The following is a 22,668-nucleotide window of genomic DNA, read 5'->3' on the forward strand; positions in this document are numbered from 1 at the left end:
TTTCTATCCGTCCGTGAAAATAAATCTCCAATTATTGTGCTTTAGTGAATACATTACTTCACGAAACTCCGAGATATAGATCGCTTATGGTGTGGATATTTTGGGTAGGCAAACTAGTTTGTCAATGAATGAGTTTTTCGGGATCAACCAAGGTGGATGGCAAAGTTTACGCAGTTTAGGAGGTTTTAACGGAAGGTTCTTTTTGGCAAAAATGACGCATTTGTATAAAGCTGACTCAACTTTTAGAGGTCGGATACGAGATGATAATGAAAACAATGCATTTTGTAGGGATTCATTGGAACCAAGGATGATCCTAGGGTATAGTTTGCTGGTGCTATCTTCCATATTGTCTCTTAGAAAGGGAAGTCCAGATTCCGCTAATATATTTTTAATAGGTGACGTTGGGAATGCTCGGAGCGATCTCCTTACAGCTGAGTGATACGGGGCAGCAAGCAATTTAAGATGGTTTTTAGAATGATGCCCATAGATTTGTAGGGCGTAATTGATGACGGAGAGTACGAGTGCTTTGACAACATTAATGAGCAGTACTGGTAGAGCTGGAAAACTATCGATACTATCGACACCACTATCGATAGTTTGGTACTATCGATGGTACTATCGATAGTCCAGCGACTATCGAACTATCGATGTTTATATTATTCACTTCTCTTCCTTTACGCGGAATTCAAATTGTTCGTAAGCTTGTGATTTTGTTGAATTTGTGATTAAACGTATTGATTTCTGAAACGGTAAGGAATTAAATATGTGCATACATAATTAAATAAGCATTCTGTATAATTTCAATTAACAAATGAAACTATTTTAAGACNAAACCTGCTTTTAACTTTAGAGTCGACTTTATTTTGACTATAACTACGATCCATTGATTTCTGAAACGGTGAGGAATTAAATATGTGCATACATAGTTAAATCAGAATTCTGTATAATTTCAATTAACAAATGAAACTATTTTAAAGATGGACGACATTATTAGCATTGACGAGGGTGAGTCACTTTCGCCGCCAAATGTTAAAAAGCCCAGAATATCGGATGTGTGGAAATATTTTAAGAAAAAGGATACAAAAGCTAAGTGCACGTATTGTGAAAAAGAATATGCACACTGTGGAAATTCGAGCAATTTGAAAGACCACATGTCTAGGTGCGACGGTATTCGAAGCAGTATGCGGAGCAACGCCACCACCAGCAGCAGTAGCACTACATCGTCGACCGCGTCTTCATGCAAAGGTATTTTGTTGGTGAAATTTTTTTTAAGAAGCGGCATACGGATCGGCAGCTCGGTTAACACGGGTGATACGGTCAGACGAGCCTACACAAGAAGTTAATGTATGAAAATATTAGTCTTTAGATATGATCAAAATTCGTCAAGAAAGAAGGAAATCGATCGCGCGCTTGCATTAATGGTGTGCCAAGATTATCAACCATTTTCAATAGTTAACGATGAAGGCTTTCGAAATTTTGTTCGTGTTTTAGACACGAGGTATGAGTTACCTGCAAAACAACTCTAAAAAATAAACTATTGAAATCGCAATATGATGAAATCAAAATCCAGATTAAAAATGAACTGAGAGTGTCGCGCATATTGCAATAACTTGCGACATGTGGAGCTCAAGGGCTAATGATGGATATCTTACTGTGACAAGTCATTTCATTACAAAGATTTCGATTTGAAATGTTACGTGTTTCCACCAAACTCTGTTGGACCGTACAAATAAACAGGCCGATAACATCACAAGAACAATGCAATCAGTATTTGACGAGTATCAAAGTACTAATAAGATAGTTTGTATTGTGACAGATAACGACAGCACAATGATAAAAATGTGCTCAAACCTGAAAAAAGACACTTGCCATGCATGGCTCACACCATTAATCTAATAATACAGGACACACTAAAATTGAATTCAATCGAAAGTATTATTTCAAAATGTAAAAATATCGTTAGATTTTTTAAAAGTAGTAACATTGCTACAGAAAAATTAAAGGAAAAACATAATTGTAATGAGCCCTTGAAATTGATACAGGAAGTTCCAACGCGCTGGAACAGTTCATTGGCCATGATAAAAAGAATTATGGAATTGAAAAATTCAGTTAATGCGTGTCTTTTGAATTTAGATAGAGGTCCAGATCCGTTGCGAAATGAAGAAGCTTTGGTTTTAAATGATTTGGTGCTTATTCTAACGCCCTTTGAAGAGGCAACCAGGCAATTATCAACCTCGAGTAATGTGACCGTATCTCTAATCAATCCGTTAATTTGTGGAATGTTCGTCTCCCTGAATGACATTCAGAAAAAGTTGGTTACAGAGGAAGGAGGTGTTGTCGCAAATTTCATTGGCCCGTAGTCATAGTCAAAATAAAGTCGACTTTAAAGTTAGTTGCAGCTTTTTTGACAGATATCCCATTGAAAATTATGTCAAAAAGCTGCAACTAACTTTAAAGTCGACTTTATTTTGACTATGACTACGGGCCATTATAACCAGAATGCAAGTACGTTTAGCTTCATATGAATCTAGAACAGTCACCAGGATTAGCACGCTTTTGGATGCCAGATTCAAAAAGGACGGATTTAGACAAGAATCAAATGCTGAAGAGGCTCTTAAGCTTTTAGACAGCGAAATTGTCATTGAAAGCATTCATATGAAGCGTCACAGTAACGACGAAGTTAATGAAAATGACACAAATTCAAAAGAAGAAAGTTCGAACACTCTTCTATATTTCTTGGCCCAAAGGCGGCAAAGAAAAAATCGAACTACTAATGTTGATGCTATCATAACTAGGAGACAATATCTGGAGCTGGAACATTGTGATGGGGATACTAATCCATTGTTATACTGGAAGGTAATAGTTTTTTAACTAACGCATTTTTTACATAAATATTACATTTATTTTAAGGCAAATGCTAAACCAAAAGATGTCTTGGCTCAACTTGCTCGAAAGGATTTGTGTATACCGTCATCTTCAGTAGAATCTGAGCGAGTTTTCAGCACAGCCGGATTGATAGTCAACGATCGAAGGTCAAGTCTAAAGCCAGAAACAGTAGACATGCTCGTATTTTTACATAAAAATTTATGTTCAACTAAGATTTCAAAATTGGAATAAGTATGTACAGCCACTCACTAAATTGAGTATACGCCGATTTTTTTTTAATATTCGCAATGTTTTTCATGTTATATGTTTATTGTTGATCTTTATTAAAATATGGCTTATATTTTAACAAATACCATTTAAATCCAAGTTTCAAAGTTTGTAAATATTCTACAAATATTCATCAAAATCTCAAACTCATTAATTAGAATTTCTAGAAATATTTTTAGTATGCAGTTTTATAACCCCATCAATTTTAGTACAATAATGTGCAAATTTTAACTGTCTTAAGATTCTTTTCATATTTTTTTTTGTGACGGCGCTGCGCATATTCTTCCATTCAAAGCACTCCCAGAATTATAAACACGAATTTTAAGATACTTGAAACTTCCACATTATTGTACTAAAATTGATAGGGTTATAAAACTGCATACTAAATATATTTGTAGAAATTCTTATTAATAGGTTTGAGATTTTTATGAGTATTTGTAGAATATTTACAAACTTTGAAACTTGGATTTATATGGTGTTTGTTAAAATATAAGCCATATTTTAATCAAAAAAATAACAATAGAAACATAACATGAAAAACATTCCGAATATTTAAACAAATCAGCGTATACTCAATCTAGTGAATGAATGTATGTATGCATGCATATCGAATATTTTTATAATCTGTTTTTCTGTGCAGTTTGAAGTAAAATAAATTTTTATGTTGCTGTTATAACTAAAAAAAAAAGCGATGTAAAAAATACCGATAGTATCGAAAACTATCGATGGTTTGTGTCGATAGTATCGGTGACTATCGATGGTGCAGACTATCGATAGTTTTCCAGCTCTAAGTACTGGGTCAATGAACGAGCGCTTACATGATAGGTACTTAACAATATTGGTATTTTTGATAATTCTATTTCTAATATACTGACAACGTTGTTTAAATACATTCTTATTATCTAGAATTATTCCAAGAAACTTAAGTGTAGGAGAACATGAAATATTTACATTGTTAAATGAGATTGCTGGGAAATGACAATTATGTTTTCTACAAATGTGCAGCATTTTAGATTTGGAGTACGATATTGAGGCGCCTGACGAGCGTGACCACAAGGATAATTGGGAAAGAATTTCTTTAAAGGTAGAGGATATAGAAGATAGATCAGAAGATTTTGTGAATAGGAGAAGGTCGTCAGCATATAGTTGATGCTGTATAATGGGGAAATTGGATAGGGTAGAACTAATTTCATCGAATGCTATGGTGAACAAAATAACCGATAGCGGTGAACCCTGAGGGGTGCCGTTATCTAAGGGAAGAGTGGGGGAAGAAGTGCCTGAAATAAGAACTGTGAATTTGCGTTTAGAAAGAAAAGATTTAACGAAATTAAATATACGGGGTCCTACTTTCCATTTTACTAACTCTCTTAAAACTACGTGTATGCCAACACGATCAAACGCCTTTTCGAAATCAAGCGACAGAAGTGAGACATGGTTTTTATTGGACAAGGCATCACATATGAATTGGTCAAGATTTAAAAGGGCGTCAATAGTAATTTGACCTTTTGTGAATGCAACCTGATTAGAATGAATAAGCTTATTGAACTGAAGAAACCAGGAGAGTCTAGTGGCAATAATTTTTTCTAAAAGTTTTCCCTGGCAGGATAAAAGGGAAATCAGACGATAGCTGGTAACTTCACAAGGAGGTTTGCCAGGTTTTAAAATGGGTATGATTGCATTGGTTTTCCAGACTTGGGGGATGCTAGCAGTTCGAAAAATGTTGTAGTGGTTGATGAGGCGGGAAAGTAGAAGAGAAGGGAGATGTTTGATAATGGGATAGGAAATTTTATTTAAGCCAGGAGTTGGAGTTGAAGTAAAGTTAGATCTGAGTCAAGGTGTTTGGCTGAAGCTACAAGATTTGATGACGAGCGATTATGCTTAAATTGATGCCATGTTTGTTGCTTATAGTCTAAGCGAAAATAATTCATTGTCCCACCAAGGAGGGTTGGCATTACGGGGTTTGGGATAGGTTTGTGGTATAGATTGGTTGGCTGATGATCTTATTATTTTTTGAATTCTAGAAGTTTCCTGATTAATATTAATTGAAGAAGGAACAGTATCTGAGTACCGTAAACAAAAATCTTGAAATTTGGACCAATCAGCCGAATCAGTTTTAAAATATTCTGGGTTTGAAAAAATTTTGAGAGGAGATTTTAGCTTTGATAGAAAAATATTCGCTACCATGCAGATCATTTAAACAATGCCAACAAACTTTAGGGGAGAGGGAAGTAGAGAAAAGGGTAAGGTCAATGTGTGTGAAGGTGGAATGGGTGAAAAGTGGGTAGGGGAACCGTCATTAAGGACAACACAGTCAGAGCTAAGTATAGCATCTTCAATTATGCGGCCTTTGGAGTTAGTTGAGGCCGAACCCCAAAGAGGACACCAGGCATTGAAGTCACCAGCTAGTAAGAAGGGAATAGAGCAAGAAGGGAGAAGGTTAAAAAAGTCTGCTGTGGTAAATGTTTGTTGTGGAGGAGAATAGGCACAGATTAGTATGATTTTGATGGGGGAGGAAATTTTTATGTAAATGGAAGAGATATTCGAAGAAGATATTGGAAGCACGTTATGCGGTATGTTTCTAATCAGGATAGCAATACCTTGTTTTCTTGATGTGTTGGATGGAAGATTATAAAAATGACCGATGTAGGCTATTGGAGTACGAGCTGATATATTGTTTTTGAAGTGTGTTTCGTTTAATAATATAACTGAGGGGTTATGGGCTTTAATTAATATTTCAAGTTCATGATAATTATTATTATAACCATTAATATTCCATTTAGTAGGAGAGCCAGTGACATTTTTTCGCGAACATTTAGTTAAGGCCTATTTTTTGCCAGCGCGTTACGGGGGGTATGTTGAGTTGGCATCCGTGATATTAGACCCTGGGGAGGGTAGCACTGGGAGGCAGAACGCCCTTAACTTGTAAAAATCATCGACCAAAAATATGGCTGCAATTTTACCCATCGAGGCTCTGATAGTCCACAATTATCAGATTACATTGGCAGAACGATCAGCCGGTAGTAAAAGGGTGGCAGAACGCCCCAAACGTAGATCTCGTAGTAAAATTTTGATTATGTAGTTTTGTAGCTTAATAAATTTTATTATAACTAAGTACAAGTTTGAAGGTGCTAAAAAATTCCGTTGATTCTATAAAAAAAGGCGCGCGAAAAGGACATATTCATCGTTCTGCCAGGTAGTTAATACCGCAAGTTCTATCTGTCAATTTAATTTTAGACTTGAAATCGTTTAAAGAATAACATATGAAAATTTAAGACTTAACTAAATCAGGGTTGGGAATTTTTGCACTACCACTGAATTGCACTATCACTGCTTATTCAGTGATAGTTAAAATGCAGAATTCATTATCACTGAAAATTTAGTGATAGTGAAGAAAAAATTTCACTATCACTGAAGGTTTAGTGATAGTGAAAAACAAATTGCATTATCACTAAAACTTTAGTGATAGTTAGAAACAACTCACTATCACTAAACTTTTAGTGAAACTAGCCAAGCGAAGATAGCCAATTTGCATGTGCAAGTGGAAAATGCTAATCCAAAGTTACGTTATTTGTACCTAACTTTAAAATAATAAAAAAGCAAAAAAGTGTAACGCTGTTACTCTTAGGGCCGTTTTCTTAAGTAACCTGTCACTTTAAAGCTCACTTTATATTTAAAGGTTGCATTAAAATTTATAATTATGTCTAAAATAAAGAATTTTGTTATCGGTTTTAAATTGGTTTACAACCAAGAAACATACATACGTCAAAACCCGATAATAGAAATGCTCACATTTAGACATAGCTTTATTTTTAATCCAACCTTTAAATATAAAGTGCGTTTTAAAGTTAAAAGTTACTTCAGAAAACAGCCCTTAGTATTAATACATGTCGTTGTTGGTAATTGAAAGGGTAGAAGCAATGCGGTTCAATATTAAATTATGCTATGCATGTACTAATGTTTGTTGGTATGTTCGCTAATCTACATAAATAAGGAGATTGATTAAAAGATATGGTTGCAAACAATGTAAAAATATTGAATATTAGTTTAGGAAAATGTTATGTACATATGTATGTTTGTATGAATTTTCATATGCAAGTACATTTATGCGAAAGAGTGATAAAACAAAGTGGGAAAATTTGAATGAGCGCTTACTTAGCATAGGTACATACATACCCTGCAGTGAAAACCCAAACCAGTTAGAAAAAGTACTAGTTCATAAACTAGTATGTGCCTACCAGCTCGACATTTTCGAAGAACTTAAGCGTTCAGCGACATCTGCCTTTGAATTGCCTAAAATAAAACGCAATTAATTGCTTTTCTTACAAATGTCGGCTGTGGCGTCACGTGAAGACTACTGGTTCTGGTTCTGGGATCGCAGGTTCGAGGCCGCTTGGAGGTGGTTAAGATTTTTAAAATTAGATCAATGTATGTAGGAATAATTATTTAAATTTAAATATAAATAACAAAATTACAAAAAAAAACAAATATATGGAAAGAAATACTTGTGCCATAAAAAAATAGATCACAAAAAATATATATTTTTTTAAATTAAATTTAAGAATAACAAAAAACCCCTAAATAAAAAATATAAATAAAAGAATTATAAAAAAAAAAAACTTCCCTGCGCCCGGGCTTGAACCTGGTACCTCAGGCATACCACGCAGGTGCTTTGCTCTGTCGGCCATTGCGACTGTTGCAGCGCCGCGAGCAAAAAGGCATACTAATGCTTTTCATAGGGGATGAATTGGCAGACTATCTCATCAACTGGTATGATTTCTAATATTAGATGCTAATAGTAGATGCTGATGCATAGCCTGACAATTGGCATCTCGTAGGACATCGCAATGTTAAAAATACCAGTCGCTAACATTGAAAAAGGATCGAACGTGAACTAGTTGGGCTGAAACGCAAACTGATAGAATTCTAGTTCACAACTAGTAGCTTTCCCTGCAGGGAGGTAATTGGGAAATAATATTATGTCGTATTTATTGGCCCTTATTATGAGTTGCATTCGATGTTCGATCTTCGCTGGCTATCGAAGATCGAAAGTGTAATTTGTATTATGAGCTATACAAGCGTGTCGAAATTTTCGGTCGAACAGAATTTTGCTTTCGTTGGTGTAGCGCAAGGTTAGAAAATTGTGAAAAATGTATGATTTTGCATTTGTTTTCTTACTTTTTGGCGGCTAGACACTAATTTGGAACATTTTTTATTAATTTCATGCCGTTCTAACGTCGTTAATACTAAACACAAGCTCGAAAGCCTAGTTTTACTTGTGAAAGAAAATCCCAATACTCTGTTGGCACGATCTCTGAGAACAAAATCATAGAGCTGTTTATAGTTTTAATATATTTTAAATAGATTTAGATCACAAAATTTTTTAATATATATTTTATGTCAAAATATATTCGAAAGACTACACTTAAACTCTCTTAGGGCCAGTTTTTCAGTGCACGGCCGTGGGTTAAACTAAGTTTAAACGCCCGATCTGGCTGGTTTAAACTAAGATCAGCCAATCAAATGCCAGCCAGCTGTTCAATTTAAACTCAGTTTACTTAATCTAATACGGTAGACAAACGGGCTCGATTATTTGCATAACCAGCCTTAATTTGCTTTAACTCATGCATTTTCCTCTTTAAAATGAGCATAAGCAGCCGAACAAATGCACGAAATTTTTGGGAATTAACTCGGATCCGGGGAATTTTCGATGACAACACTGGTAAAAACGGCCAGTTGTTGTCTTTTGTACAAGTAAGCAAACGAAGCAGTCGAGTTTCGCGTACGCGGTAGCCGAGTGGTGAGAGTTGCGAGCTACAAGCCTGTAGCTGCCAGGTTCGATACTCGGTTGGAGCGATTACGAAAAATTTTTTGTTTTTATTATTTATTTTATATTTTTTTATTTTATTTTATTTATATATTTAATTTTACTTTATTTTATTTTCATTTGCTTTATTTTATATCACAATTCTTATTTTACTATTAGTTAATTTTAATTTTTAGAGATGAATTTTGTTAAAAATTCAACAACTAACTGAAAGTAACGTAAAAAAAAATATAGAACTTATAAAAAAAAGAATGAAAAAGGAATAAAAATGTATACTGGCCGTGGGACTCGAACCCACGACCTTGCGGCTGGTTTATTCGCATTACTGCCGTCTGTAAGGGTAAAATTTTAATTTGCATTTATGCTTATTAATTCAAATTAATTTCCTCCGTCTGTCTACCATATAAGTTTGAACTGGCACTGAAAAACCGGCCCTTAAACGTTTTCTGTTCCTGGCCAATGTTCTATGCTCACAGCCTCTGACGAATCGTTCAACCAGAACTCCGTTGTACTCATTTTTCGTTATTTCGTTTTTATTTGCACAAATTTACATAAATAAGTATAAGCACACTATTTAGTTTTCTCGATTTGTAAACAAAGCTTCTCAGCGGTGAAAAATATACTATTGTGAACAAGCTAAACGAGCGAAATTTACAATAGTGCTATTCTTCACCGAATGAGTGCCATAATACCAAATGAAAATTCGTTCGATCAGCACTTTCGACCACAGTCGAAGATCGAATGAAACTCATAATAGGGGCCATTATGTTTATGTGTACATACGCCATTAGTTGTTTTGCCGCCAATTCTTATAAGTTATGATTTTGCTTTGTTGCTTCCTTTTTTAAGCAATCCTGCTTGCTGTTTGTTATACAATCAGAAGGGGTATGCTGGAAATATTTGCAAGAGTCCACTTGAATATATGTATGTTTTGCGGTATAATTGTTTGTGTTTTATTACACGAAATTTAAGCACATAAGCAAGCGGAGTAATTATTGTTTTTTATATGTAGCTTCTAAAGCGAACTGTATTTATTTTGGGTGATTTCCGTATGTACTTACATACACACGGGCATTTTTTTATGTATGTATGTATAATAGAGTGGCCTTTTTGTTGTATGAAAAATTTGGAATGCATGAATCCAAAATTTTTCGCACAGAATAATTTGAGGTTGGGGTTATAAATAAATACGTAATTAGTTTAAAAGCCTTCAGGTGATTCCTAGAGGTTCCGGGTTGAGCTTTTTCGACCAAAACTGTCGAAATTACACCAATTTCTTTTATTTTGCATTTCTTTTTTTTTTTTAAGTATATATTTGAAAAATTCTACATTATGCTTTATTTAAAATGATATTAAATATTATTATTATTCGATATTAAATAATATATTGATATAAATGATGATTTCATATTTTTCTCAGCTTTAATATTATCGTGTACTATGGTTTTTCAATCAATGTCAGACTTTTTGAGCACTTTAAAAAGGTAAATGTATTCAGTTTTTAATAAAAAACAGTTCAAAAATAAAAAATTGGGTTTCATGGTTGTAAAAGCTGAAAATTTAAAATAATAATTTCAATTTCAACATATTTCCTATTAAAAAATCAAAATGATCAACCCGGAAGCACTCGGAAATTGCGGTTCCGGAAAAAACAAATTTCATATTTATTTTCCTTGCCAACCTCATGTTTTTTCGTGCGAAAACTTTAGGTTTTTGAAAATCGACCAAAAAAGGCATTAGAGTGGCCTTTTATTTTAAGCTGAACTGGCATGAAAGTTTCTTAAGTGGACTGATATATATGTTTATATGTACATATGTATTAGGATATCTAGGTATATGACCTTGAAATTGAATTTTTACCGCCAGCTGAAAATGAGGTTATGGGAACTCAATTTGAGTTAATTTAAACACAGTTCGCTTTTATCACCTGATTTTTGGCAGGGTTGGGCATTTTTGCACTACCACTGAATTGCACTATCACTGTTTATTCAGTGATAGTTAAAATGCAGATGAAAATCGGTATACATGTTGCCATGGCGGAGCTATAGCAACTGAAGTAGTTTTGTACCTGAATGACGAGGATAGAAGCATTGAAGCTTTGCATCGCTTTCCTGCTATAAAAAAATGTTTTTAAAATATAATACACCTCTTCCTTCATCTGCGCCAGTGGAAATACTTTTTTCCTTTGCTGGGATTGTCAATCGATCGACAAGGCAAAATCTTTCTGACTAGGGATGGGTAATATGCAAATTCGATTTAATTCGAATTTTTTCGAATTTTTCAAAATTTTTTTTTTTTTTAACTTCTTAATCGAGTTCAGAAATGTTTGCGTTAAACATTTAACACCAAGTCATAAAATCTGTATCGTTCGTTCAATTAAAGCAAATGAGGTGTCAAATTTAAAGCTTGTCCTTTGGGTCTGCAACATAGTTTTAGTTCTATGGAAAGGGTTGCCACAGGTTAGAAAATCAAATTCAATTAATCGCTTCCGCAGATGTTTGCGTTAAATATTTAACACCAAGTCTTAAAATCTGTATCGTTCGTTAAATTTTCAAAAAGAGGTCGGTGTCAACCGAAAGGGCTTGCCCTGCAGATGTGTAATAAATATAGTTTTAGTTTTGTGTCATATTTAAGAAAATCAAATTCAAATTATTTAATAAGTTAAATAAATTACCCCAATATGGATATCAGTCGAAATGGTTTTGAGTAAACCTTATTTTGCAATTACATTTAGGAGCGGTGCCACCTGTTTGCAAAGTCGAATTTAGTTAAAGAAGTGTTGAGCTTAAAATAGTATACAACAATTAAAATATTTTTGAGGTGCTTGTAGAGTGGCCACCTGTCTAAAAAGTTAATCTCAAATTACACTGTGCGACAGCCGAAGCCAGCCCGGACTTTGTTAACATTTTCTGAAAGTATACCCATCCAGTAATAAAACACTCGGTGGATTTGCAAAAGTTAGCTCGTATTTTTATTTCATTACCTACTAAAGTTTTCATGTCTCGGCCTAAGTAGTTTTCAAAAAAGTCGAAAAAAAGTTAAACTAAATGTCTGAGCAGAATTAAAGGTATATATATAATAAAATTTCATGAAAAATATTTTCGTAGAACATTTTAACCATTTAGCTCCTGCCTAGAGGGGTCATTTTGACCCTTACTTCAAGAAATCCCGCAAAAAGCAAATTTGGAAGGTCGTTAAAGGATAGATATATATATTCTAAAAAATGATTCTCCGGAAAACTTTACTAGGGGTCTTCTGAGGCAAAAGCTTAATGCCATCAACGTAAAAGCCTCTAACCATATAAAAAATAAAATAAAATAAACACATAAAAATTTAAGTTCAGAATAACAGTTCCTTCTTGGCACAGATTTTTTATCCCGATGCATCAGATCGAAAAACATGTATTTTTTTACTTGCATCCCAAATTTAGTCAGAAAGAAGAAAGTTGAAGAGTTGATTTGTTTGGACATAAAGATGATATTCGATTTTTTTCTAGAAAAATTCGATTTTATCCGAATTTTGGCAACACAAAGTTCGATTTCAAAAATTCGCCATTTTGGAGCTATCCCTATTTCTGACCATAACTTTGGTACTAAAAAAGGCAAAAAAAAATTAATTATGTTTTTATATTTTTGAAGCGACGCACTATAATTAGAAGTCTCTTCTCAAGAATATTGATTATTTTGAATATATTTCTTTTCACTGCTTCAGCTAATATAGTCTTACTTTATTTTTCAAGAAGAACTATGTCATAACAATAAAGCTTGTTTACAGCCAAAAGCAATGTCATTTTACTGAAAAATTTTAATTATCAAAAATTGTTTTTCACTGTCACCAAGGGTTTAGTGATAGTGCAATTTGTTTTTAACTATCACTAAATGTTCAGTGATAGTGCATTTTTTTCACTATCGCTAAAATGTTCAGTGATAATGGATTCTGCATTTTAACTATCACTGAATAGACAGTGGTAGTGAAAAGCCTATTGCATTCATTTTTTAGTGCATTGTGCCTTACCTTGATATTTTTCACCCTTTCTATGTTTTTATTATCTATTATTAGTCTCGCATTAGAATAGTCTCTTTATTGCTCTTATTTACTATCATGAAATTTGCTTTGTCAATGATTATTTTTAACCCAAAAGATTTACTGTAATTTTCTATTTTGTCAATAATTCTTTGAAGATCGTGTAGATTATTTGTCCTTAGTGTTGTATCGTCTGCATATCGGATATTATTTACGTATGTTCCGTTAATTTTAATGGCCACATCCTCGTTGTTTGTACCTTCTTCGAAGATTTTCTCTGAGTATACATTGAATGGTAGTGGTGATAAAATACAACCCCCCTGTTAATTTATGTTTCTTTTGTTATGATTTCACCGAATTTCACTTCTGCTGTCTGGTTCCAATACAGTCTTTTTACACATCTGCTGTCATATTTGTTTATATCCAGTGATTGCATTCGTTCGATCAGTTTACTTGTTGTACTTTGTCAAAAGCCTTTTCGTAGTCTATAAAGCAAATAAAAATGTCTTGGTTGGCGTCATTACATTTCTGGATAATCATCTGTAAACTAAAAATCGCCTGCCTGGTTTCCATAGCTTTTCTGAAGCCAAATTGTGTCGCCCCCATTGCGGCCTCACATTTCAGCGTGTGACTCATAAGGCTAATTAATCTAAAGTCCTTGCATTGCTTGGCGTTATTTTTCTTTGGGATAACCACAAAAGTCGATTTTAACCATGTCTTTGGGAAACTCCTGTTCCATATACGTGATTGAATACACTTATTCTAATATACTTATTCCAATGTCGTCAATTAATTTCAATATATCTGCTGGTATTTCGTCACATCCTACTGCCGTTTTCGTTTTGGACATTTTAATAGTGTATTTTTTATTTCTGATTTAGTTATGCTGCAAAACTTTTTTCTCTTGAGTCGTCCTTAAATAATTCATTAACATATTGTATCCATATATCCTGTTTCTTACTTTTGTCTACTACTATTGTGTTGTTGGCGTCATATAATGTGTTTGTTCCAGATTGCCTTTTTATATTGCATATTTCCTTAAGTTTCCTATGTAAGTGGAAGCTGTCATGTATCTGTTCTAGGCGTTCAATATCTTCAACTGTTGCTGAAATGCTGTCAAGTGTTGAGTTCAACAGTTACGTCTTAGAACCGGGATGATACATTAACTGCCAAAACATTTGTAAACAAGCTAAATTAAATAAAACAGCACAAAAATAAAAATAAATATTAAGCCAAAAATAACGATAGCACAGGATTTATAATGGAGTTTTTCTTATTTTATTTTTAATATATGTATTTGGACGCGCATTTTATTTTATTAACAGCCAGTTTCGCCAGCAATTTACAGACAAATTTAGTTTTTATTTGAATTTTCTATGAAAACTGACGGAAGGGAAACATCATTTTTGACTTATATAAATTGTCGACTTCATGTAGCGAAATAATTTTATGATGGAAAAAATGGCGTTAAGTTGCCAACCGTTGAGCTGAGCGGAACTACTCAACCGTGCGTTTCTGAAACAAACACTTAACAGTTTAGCAACAGCTATGTTTTAGAAACGCGCCCATTGTTTTTTTATCCACTGGTTTCGCGCTGCTCTTATTTTATTCCTAACTTCTTTGTTCAGTCGCTTGTATTCATCTATGTTTATGTTGCGGTATTTTCTATTCTAACAGAGTCACAAAACTTAGCTCATCACTGTTGTGATTTCAAGTGCGCCGAGAAATGTGTCACAAAAAATTCGATTTTGAGTGCTAGAAAAATACACAAAAATTTAAAAAATTTAATTGAAGCGGCATATTTTTTGAGCGGCAAGCTTTGAGGCTGATTACGTCATTTATCTATTTTTCTTTAGCTCTATTTATTTTTGTCCCCAATGTTTTGACCGTTAGTGTTCTTATGCCATCAGCAGCTCTATCCCAGCATTCTATTGGATTTTCTCTGCATTATAAGTTGTCAGAAACTCATTCAATTTTTGCTCGAGGTCATATTTAATATTCTCATTTTCAAGTTCTTTTACATTGATGCAACCTTTAGTCTCTTTTCTTTTATGAGCTGCCATTCGAGCTCTTATTGTTGCCATTAGTAGGTTACGATCCGATGGAACGTCTGCTCCTGGAAGTGTCTTTGCTCTTATAATGGATGATTTAAACCTTCTACTTATCATAATATAGTCAATTTGGTTGCGTTTTATGTTGTCTTTTTTGTCTTGTGGTGATTTCCATGTGTATAGTCTTCTATCAGGTAGCTTATAGTAAGTTTTATTTATAATGTTCCTCTTCCTGGCGAAATTGTACTAGTCTGCTTCCCCGTTCATTCCTATGTCCCAATCCAATTTTGCAGTCACATTAGGTGTTTCTTCTTTGCCCACTTTTGCCCATGCCCATGACCCATTATTATATTAATGTCATGTTTTTTTCGTTACCATTAGAGCCTTTTTGAGTTCATCATAGAAGCTTTCAATTTCGTCGTCATAAATAAATTTAAACAATGTTGATGTCAATTAGTTTTCCTTTTAGTTTCAAGATAATGATTCTGTCAGAGTGTGGGATGACATCGCTTACACTCTTGTAGTGTTTTTTCGGGATCATTATTTCTATACCTCTTCTGTGCCTTGAGGAGTCATTGCCAGAATAATAGAATTGCACTCCTTCTCTTTGTATATGACCGTTTGATGGCCACCATGTTTCCCTTATGCCTAGGAAGTCAAGCCTTAGTCTGTTGAATTCTTTAATTGTTTTGTCTGATGTCGTATAAGCTGCGCACATTCCATGTTGCTATATTTAAATCTTTACAGTGTTGTAGCCTGTTTTTGCCTTTTGTCTTACGTTTGTATGTAATTTTCGTGGGAAAACCTTCAGTGGTTTCCCGTTGCCTTCTGAAGGGATTGCAATTTCTCTATCACTTGACTGCTAGTACCCAATATTTTGTTTTTTGGCCTCAAGGTATCTTATATAAACTGGGCTTTGTCTACTATTGTAAGAGTGGTTGTCATCTAGTCCTAAGCTCAACTTATCGTTTGTCCTTATACATTTATGCATTTATTTTTTGTAGGCTCCTAACAGTCAATTGCCTTATGTTTTCCGTGACATCTGCCGCAGGTTTCTTCTTTTTTGCATTCAGTCGATATGTGGTTATATCCTTTGCATCTGAAACATGTAGTCACGTCAATTCCGTCGTAAACTCTGCATCTTTCCCATCCGATATTTATTTTTTCCAGTTGTAATGCGTTCACGAATTTCTCTTTGTTTACTTACACAACTACGTTATAATATATTTTATTTTTTTTTACCGCATATTTATAAATTTTTATTTCGCCTTGCTCTAGACATCTATTTTGTTTTCGTAAACAGTCTATTAGTTCATCGTTGGGGTCGGGTATCTTTATTTCGTATTGTTCACTAATATTTTTTTCCATAACTGTTTTAGTTTTATTTTTTTCGTCTTCATTTATACTTTCAATCACAATTATAGTATTATTAGATGCACTTTTCTCGGACCTTGGCAGAATAGACTGGGCTGAATGCTGGCATTGTCAATCAGTCGACGCCAAACTTAACTTCCTTCTTAGTACTCTTAGAGATGCTTTCGACAAACATGTGCCTGTTCGCACTGTCCCTGTTAGATGTTCGTCATGCCCGTGGTATAATAGAAATGTTCAGTCGGCCATCAAATTGCGAACCAAGCTCCATTCACGTTGGAAGAAAAATCCCACCTGATCGAACTGGGATGCATTTAGGTCGGATAGGAATATTTCAACTTCCGTTACAAGGTGCCCAAAGCGCGCTTACTACGCAAATAAACTAGATTCCAATCTACCGCCTATGCCTTTCTTGAGTCTTGTGTGTCTAATGTAGTAGCCCCCACTTTTGTTCCATGTAGTTGCTTGTGTTTCGAAGGTTCGTCTTTTGAGTTTTCTACAGTAACCGATTATTTTGTGAGTAGATGTGTTCTTGGTATAAGGTCTAATGCTGTAGGAGAAGATAGTCTGCCAATAAAGTTTATAAAAGTTACACTACCCTTTATCCTTGGAACTCTCACTCACACATCATAAGTCACAGTGTAACAACCTCTCGTTTTCCACGTCTGTGGAAAATTGGTTCTGTGTAAAGGTTACCTGTCGCTAAAAAGAATTCTGCAAATTGTCCAAATAATTTTCGTCCAATCAGTATTTTGTCTGCTTTGTCCAAAGTCTTTGAGACCCTTATGGCTGAACAAATTTCGATACATATTGAAACACATAATCTCCTCTCTCCACTTCAATCAGGTTTCCGAAGCCATAGCTGCAGCACTGTCTATTAAAAATTCTAGATGACATTCGGGGACCCTTCGATATAAATCACTTAACCTTGCTCTGTTTACTAGACTTTTCTAAAGCCTTTGACTCGGTTAATCACGCGCTACTATGCACTAAGCTTGAAAGATACTTTGGATTTGGGAGAACTGCTCTGCAACTTATGAGTAGCTATTTGCTTGGCAGGCTCCAAAGTGTACGAATTGGTTTGAGCTCTCTCAGCTAAAGGGGGTGCCTCAGGGATCTATACTTGGCCCACTTCTTTTTAGCCTATTTCTAAATGACATTTTTCAGGTCTACCTAAAAGCTAATCTCCATGTCTATGCTGACGATATTCAACTATATTTATCGGCTCCTCTGGTGCAAGCAGATCGATTGTGCGGCGATATTGATACTGAGCTATCCGTCATTTCCAATTGGGCGAATGCCAATGGTTTGCGTCTCAATTGTGATAAATCACTTGTTTTGCCAATACTTAATAAGAAAAATATAGATTTCAGCTTTTTATCGCCGCTGATCATCGCTAAAAAACCGCTGAAAATCGTCAGCATGGTAAAAAATTTAGGGTTTATACAAAACTCTAACCTGACTTGTACAGACCATATTAATGTAATGGTTGGGAGGGTTTATGCTACCTTAAGAAATTTAAGTGTCTGGATTTTATACTCCGCTGAGTACAAGGCGTCAGCTTGCCCTACAAATAATAATACCGCAAATCACATACGCCGAGGTAGTTTACAGCAAGCTTGATAGCAACTCGATGCGCAAGGTTGATATTTTATTTAATAATGTAACCCGTTATGTGTATGGTCTCACAAGGGTCGACCATATATCGCCGTGGAAGTGTAGTCTCTTGGGTTGTGAAATATCAGAATATTTGAAAGCCCGAAACTGTGTTTTTCTATATAGACTGATTGCTATGGTATCTCCAGGTTACCTTTTTAATAAGTTAGTATTTACTAGGTCTGCACGGGTAACATATCTAATTGTCCCTCACTTTAGTACGTTAGCATCAGAGAGACTGTTCTTCGTCAACGCTATACGTTTGTGGAACTGTATCCCTGCTGGTGTAAGAAGTAGTCTAAGCAGAAGCAACTTTAAGCAATCTATTTACGCACATTTTAAGAAATAATGTATTGGATTGTATTGTATGGCCAGTCCCATCTATTTTTACCTATCAATCTTTATCAACATTCTTAATTTATTTTCTATCTTTGTATGTTTTTATTTCTTATCGTATTCCTTAGTACTCTCATTCTTTTTTGTTTAGGGGTTATAATTATAATGTTAGTTTATTTATTTGTCCTTGTTTTTATTATTAAGTTTGCAAATGTATATATGTGTGCTTTCCTCTTTGTCTATATTTAAATCAGCAATTTGTTGTACTGTAAAAGATTATATCTTATTGTACTAATAGTTATATATTTAATAAATGAAATGAAATTAAATACCATAATGTCGCGTTTTGATATCTGAAATTTTTAGCTCTTTAGGGTTAATTTTCTTGTTCAGGTCTTTCGTTTTTCACTTGATTGTTGTGCTTTCGGTTTTATATTAGTTGCGATGCCGTACGAGTCCGGACTAGTCAGAAATAGTCAGAATCAGTCAGATTTTACTGGAAATCGATCCCGTACTCGGTTCTCTGACTATTGAGAGGACAAAAAAGAGAGTAAATACGGTTCTCTCTCTGTCAGAAGTTACCAGTTTTAGTCCGAGAATTTTTTGCTGGTAAATTCTGGTAAATGTGTCAAACGATCAGCTGTAGTGTGTTTGGCAAACAAATTGTAAACAAAAGAAAAGTGCAAACTGCTAATTCATGTTGAAAAGTATTTAATTACTTGTTTAAGTGGATTCTAATGAATTTGAAAGTATTTTTGGTTATTTACATGTGTGAGCTGAGTGTGTTTACATACAAAATAAGCAAAAATTTACAACCAAAATTTGGAGGTTATGTTGAAGTTGACAGAAGTTACCATTTTTTACTAGAAAGCGATCCCGTACTTTTCAATGTTACTCTCTTGCTCTGAGCGAATTTTTATTTTTTGACAATTTTACTAGTCCGAGTCCGAGGAATACGGGATTGCACCTAATAATAGGCACTCGTTTTTTCAAATCCGGCGCCTCCTGTGTTTTGTTTTTTTTTCAGTATTGAGTTTTAGTGTGTTTGCGTACGAATTCTTGTTCTCCTTTACTAGCGATTTAATTTCGTTGCAGAGCTTTTAATTTCCTAATCCAGCATTCTCCGTTTGTTTCTTTACTTCTTCAGCTACCTTCCTCTTTTTTTATTTCTTCTGTGTGTTTTACGTATATCTCCTGGTGCATTTTTATGTTCGCCAATTTTTTGTTGAATTTTTATATTTCTGAAGATATATCACCGGAAAATACTGAAAATTTGCTTGATAATACGCTCTTTAAAATACATTTATGCAAGTTTTATGTACAGTATGTAATAAATAAATAAACGTTTTAAAATTCATAAACTGCACTTTATTTACATAAGATTAACAGAACTCAAACACTTTTAACCGACTTCAAAAAAGGGGAGGTTATCAATTCGCCGGAATACATAACTTTTTTACCACGGGAACCGATTTCAAAAATCCTTTTTTTATTGGAAATATGGTACCTCAAGGGTCGTCCCGTAATTTGGTTTAGAGATCCGATGATTGGATCATGAAGAAATTAGTTAAATTTGTATATGAGAATTGAAGTCGGTTGTGTTCTTTCCTTAAAAACTACTTGTTTAATAAAAAGTTCTATAAACTAAAGATGCGCTCAACTTTCAAAAGTACCTAATAAAAAATTTTCAAAAAGAGTCAGTAAAAATAAATTTATTGATTCCATGAATTTTTGCACTTTTATGTTCATTTTTTCGATTTCTGGTTTCTGGTTTTCGATAGATGGTGATTTTTCACGATTGCTAAATTTTTTTAATATTTCCAGTTCCGAAAAAATTAACTGAACTCCCAAGAAAAACGAAAAATTCATATAAAATGACGTACGAGAAATGGAAAAGAAATTTTCTTCTACCAAATTTTCATAAATCAGTTTGCAGCTCTCAAGAAAAAAATGCTCGTATATTTATTTCCTCATGAAAATTTACAGCAAAAGCAAAGCGCCTTTTCAAGCAACAGAAATTATAATAAATATTTCTTATAATTTCCTTGAGAGCTGGATTCTTAGCTTTAAGATACAGTTTGTATTTGAGGTTATTAGCTTTAGGGGGGGGTTTGAACCCCAAAACCCACCCCTTGTGTGCGCTAATGATATATATACATAATAGCGTCATCTACTTGCTACGGTTCAAACAAAGGGAAATTTAACTTAAGTTTAAGATTATTTATGGTTCAACAAATTTGTCTTCCATTGATCGTCTTATACGGTAGACAAACGGGCTCGATTATTTGCATAACCAGCCTTTATTTGCTTTAACTCATGCATTTTCCTCTTTAAAATGAGCATAAGCAGCCGAACAAATGAACGAAATTTTTGGGAATTAACTCAGGTCCGGGGAATTTTCGATGACAACACTGGTAAAAACGGCCAGTTTTTGTGTTTTGTACAAGTAAGCAAACGAAGCAGGCGAGTTTCGCGTACGTGGTGGCCGAGTGGTGAGAGTTGCGGGCTACAAGCCTGTAGCTGCCAGGTTCGATCTTCGGTTGGAGGAATTTCGAAAATTTTTTAATTTTTTTATTTAATTTATATTTCTTTTATTTTATTTTATTTATATATTTAATTTTACTTTATTTTGTTTTCATTTGCTTTATTTTATATCACATTTCTTATTTTACTGTAAGTTAATTTTAATTTTTAGAGTTGAATTTTATTAAAAAGTCAACATAACCTAACTGAAAGCAAAGTAAAAAAAATATAGAACTTATAAAAAAAGAATGAAATAGAAATAAAAAAGTCTACTGGTCGTGGGACTCGAACCCACGACCTTGCGGCTGGTTTATTCGCATTACTGCCGTCTGTGAGGGTAAAATTTTAATTTGCATTTATGCTTATTAATTCTAATTAATTTTCTCCGTCTGTCTACCATACTAGTTGCTCCATCTCCTTCCTATTCGCTTTCAGAGCTTCCTCGAACTCGTATTTATTTTCCTTCAGGTACCTGTTGTTTTTGCTTACGCTCTCTGTGATTTCCCGCAATACAAGATCAACATTTTGTATGTATGTAACGCACTCATCGCATATGAATTTCACCATAGGATGAGTTCCGATAATTGTCGCCTTGTAATTATCCAACCGTGAGCATTTTGTTGCCGAATGGTATATTTTCCCACATATGCCCTAGCACCTATAACCCGTCTCTCCACGTATCGCCGTTTTACATTTTTCTCACTTTTCGTTTTCCGACATTATCGTTTATGCTGGTGTATTTTATTCGCGTTTTATATTCAACAATATTTATTGAGCTCGAGGCCGTTTTTTAAAGAAAATTTATTGTGGAAAAGCAACAATAATTTGAAAAAATGGTAGAAGTGATAGCTATTTCGGAAATCACCACATTTCCTCATCAGCCTTCTTTCAGTAGCCTTCGAACCGACGATTCCACTGACTCAGCCAGTTGCCTATGCACCGTGCTAAGTACGCCTTGTAAATTACACTGTGAGACAAATGGTAGGGGTCATTGATCGGGAAGGGTTCAAACTACCGGGGAAAGTTATATCGGTAAAAAAGAAGTTACACGTGTCCCGGCGTTTCGCTGGGTCACGTCTAGGAATCAAGATATATCGATTTGAAGTTAGTAACTATCATATAGGGGAAATTGTCACCTTTGGTGGTCTTTTTTTTTACATAACTCGAGAACCACTTGTCCGAGTTTGCTCAAACAAATTTAAAAAAATTAAAAATTACAATTCCTTTAATCTGTTCATATAACGTTTTTCTATATAATCAACAGTTTTGCCGGTAAAAATAAATGTATGAAGAAAAAAATATTTTTTGCCTAAAATATTATTTTTTTTTTATTTTTTTAATTCATAAAAAATCCAAAACGGAAAAAAGGCAAGTCGTATTACTTTCACGCAATGTCACATAACCTTTAAGCAAAATGAGACATAGATCATGAAAATCGATGGACGCGTTTCGCTTTTATTCACAATTAAGTGAAGGTATCTCATTTTGAAAGAATATTGATTTTATGTTTCAATGAATTTGGATAATATTATTATATATTATTTATTATTAACACGTAAAATTAAAATTATTACAGGTAATTATTAGGTTATTACATATGTGGGAATGCGACCCTGACATAATGCGACCCTGACATAATGCGACCCTGACATAATGCGACCCTGACACTTAACGAAAACTGAACCAACGCCGAAAGGAATAACGGGACTAACGGACGACCGACAAAAAGAC

General features: G+C 34.2%; 2 protein-coding genes across 3 annotated transcripts in view; one reads left to right on the forward strand and one right to left on the reverse strand.

Moving 5' to 3' along the window:
* The window catches only part of dos (daughter of sevenless), a 352,985-nt gene that overhangs the window by 304,712 nt on the left and 25,605 nt on the right, over positions 1 to 22,668 (reverse strand). The gene's annotated exons all lie outside the window — the stretch shown is intronic.
* On the forward strand, positions 2,428 to 3,208 carry LOC108358041 (zinc finger BED domain-containing protein 4-like). Its single transcript, XM_017609169.1, has 2 exons — positions 2,428 to 2,856; positions 2,911 to 3,208. Exons 1-2 carry the CDS (start codon positions 2,500 to 2,502, stop codon positions 3,115 to 3,117), a joined length of 564 nt encoding a protein of 187 aa, XP_017464658.1. The 5' UTR covers positions 2,428 to 2,499; the 3' UTR covers positions 3,118 to 3,208.

This window comes from Rhagoletis zephyria, unplaced genomic scaffold, assembly GCF_001687245.7.
Source record: "Rhagoletis zephyria isolate East Lansing unplaced genomic scaffold, Rhagoletis_zephyria_1.1 Rzeph_scaffold_00197, whole genome shotgun sequence".
NCBI classification, from domain to species: Eukaryota; Metazoa; Arthropoda; class Insecta; order Diptera; family Tephritidae; genus Rhagoletis; species Rhagoletis zephyria.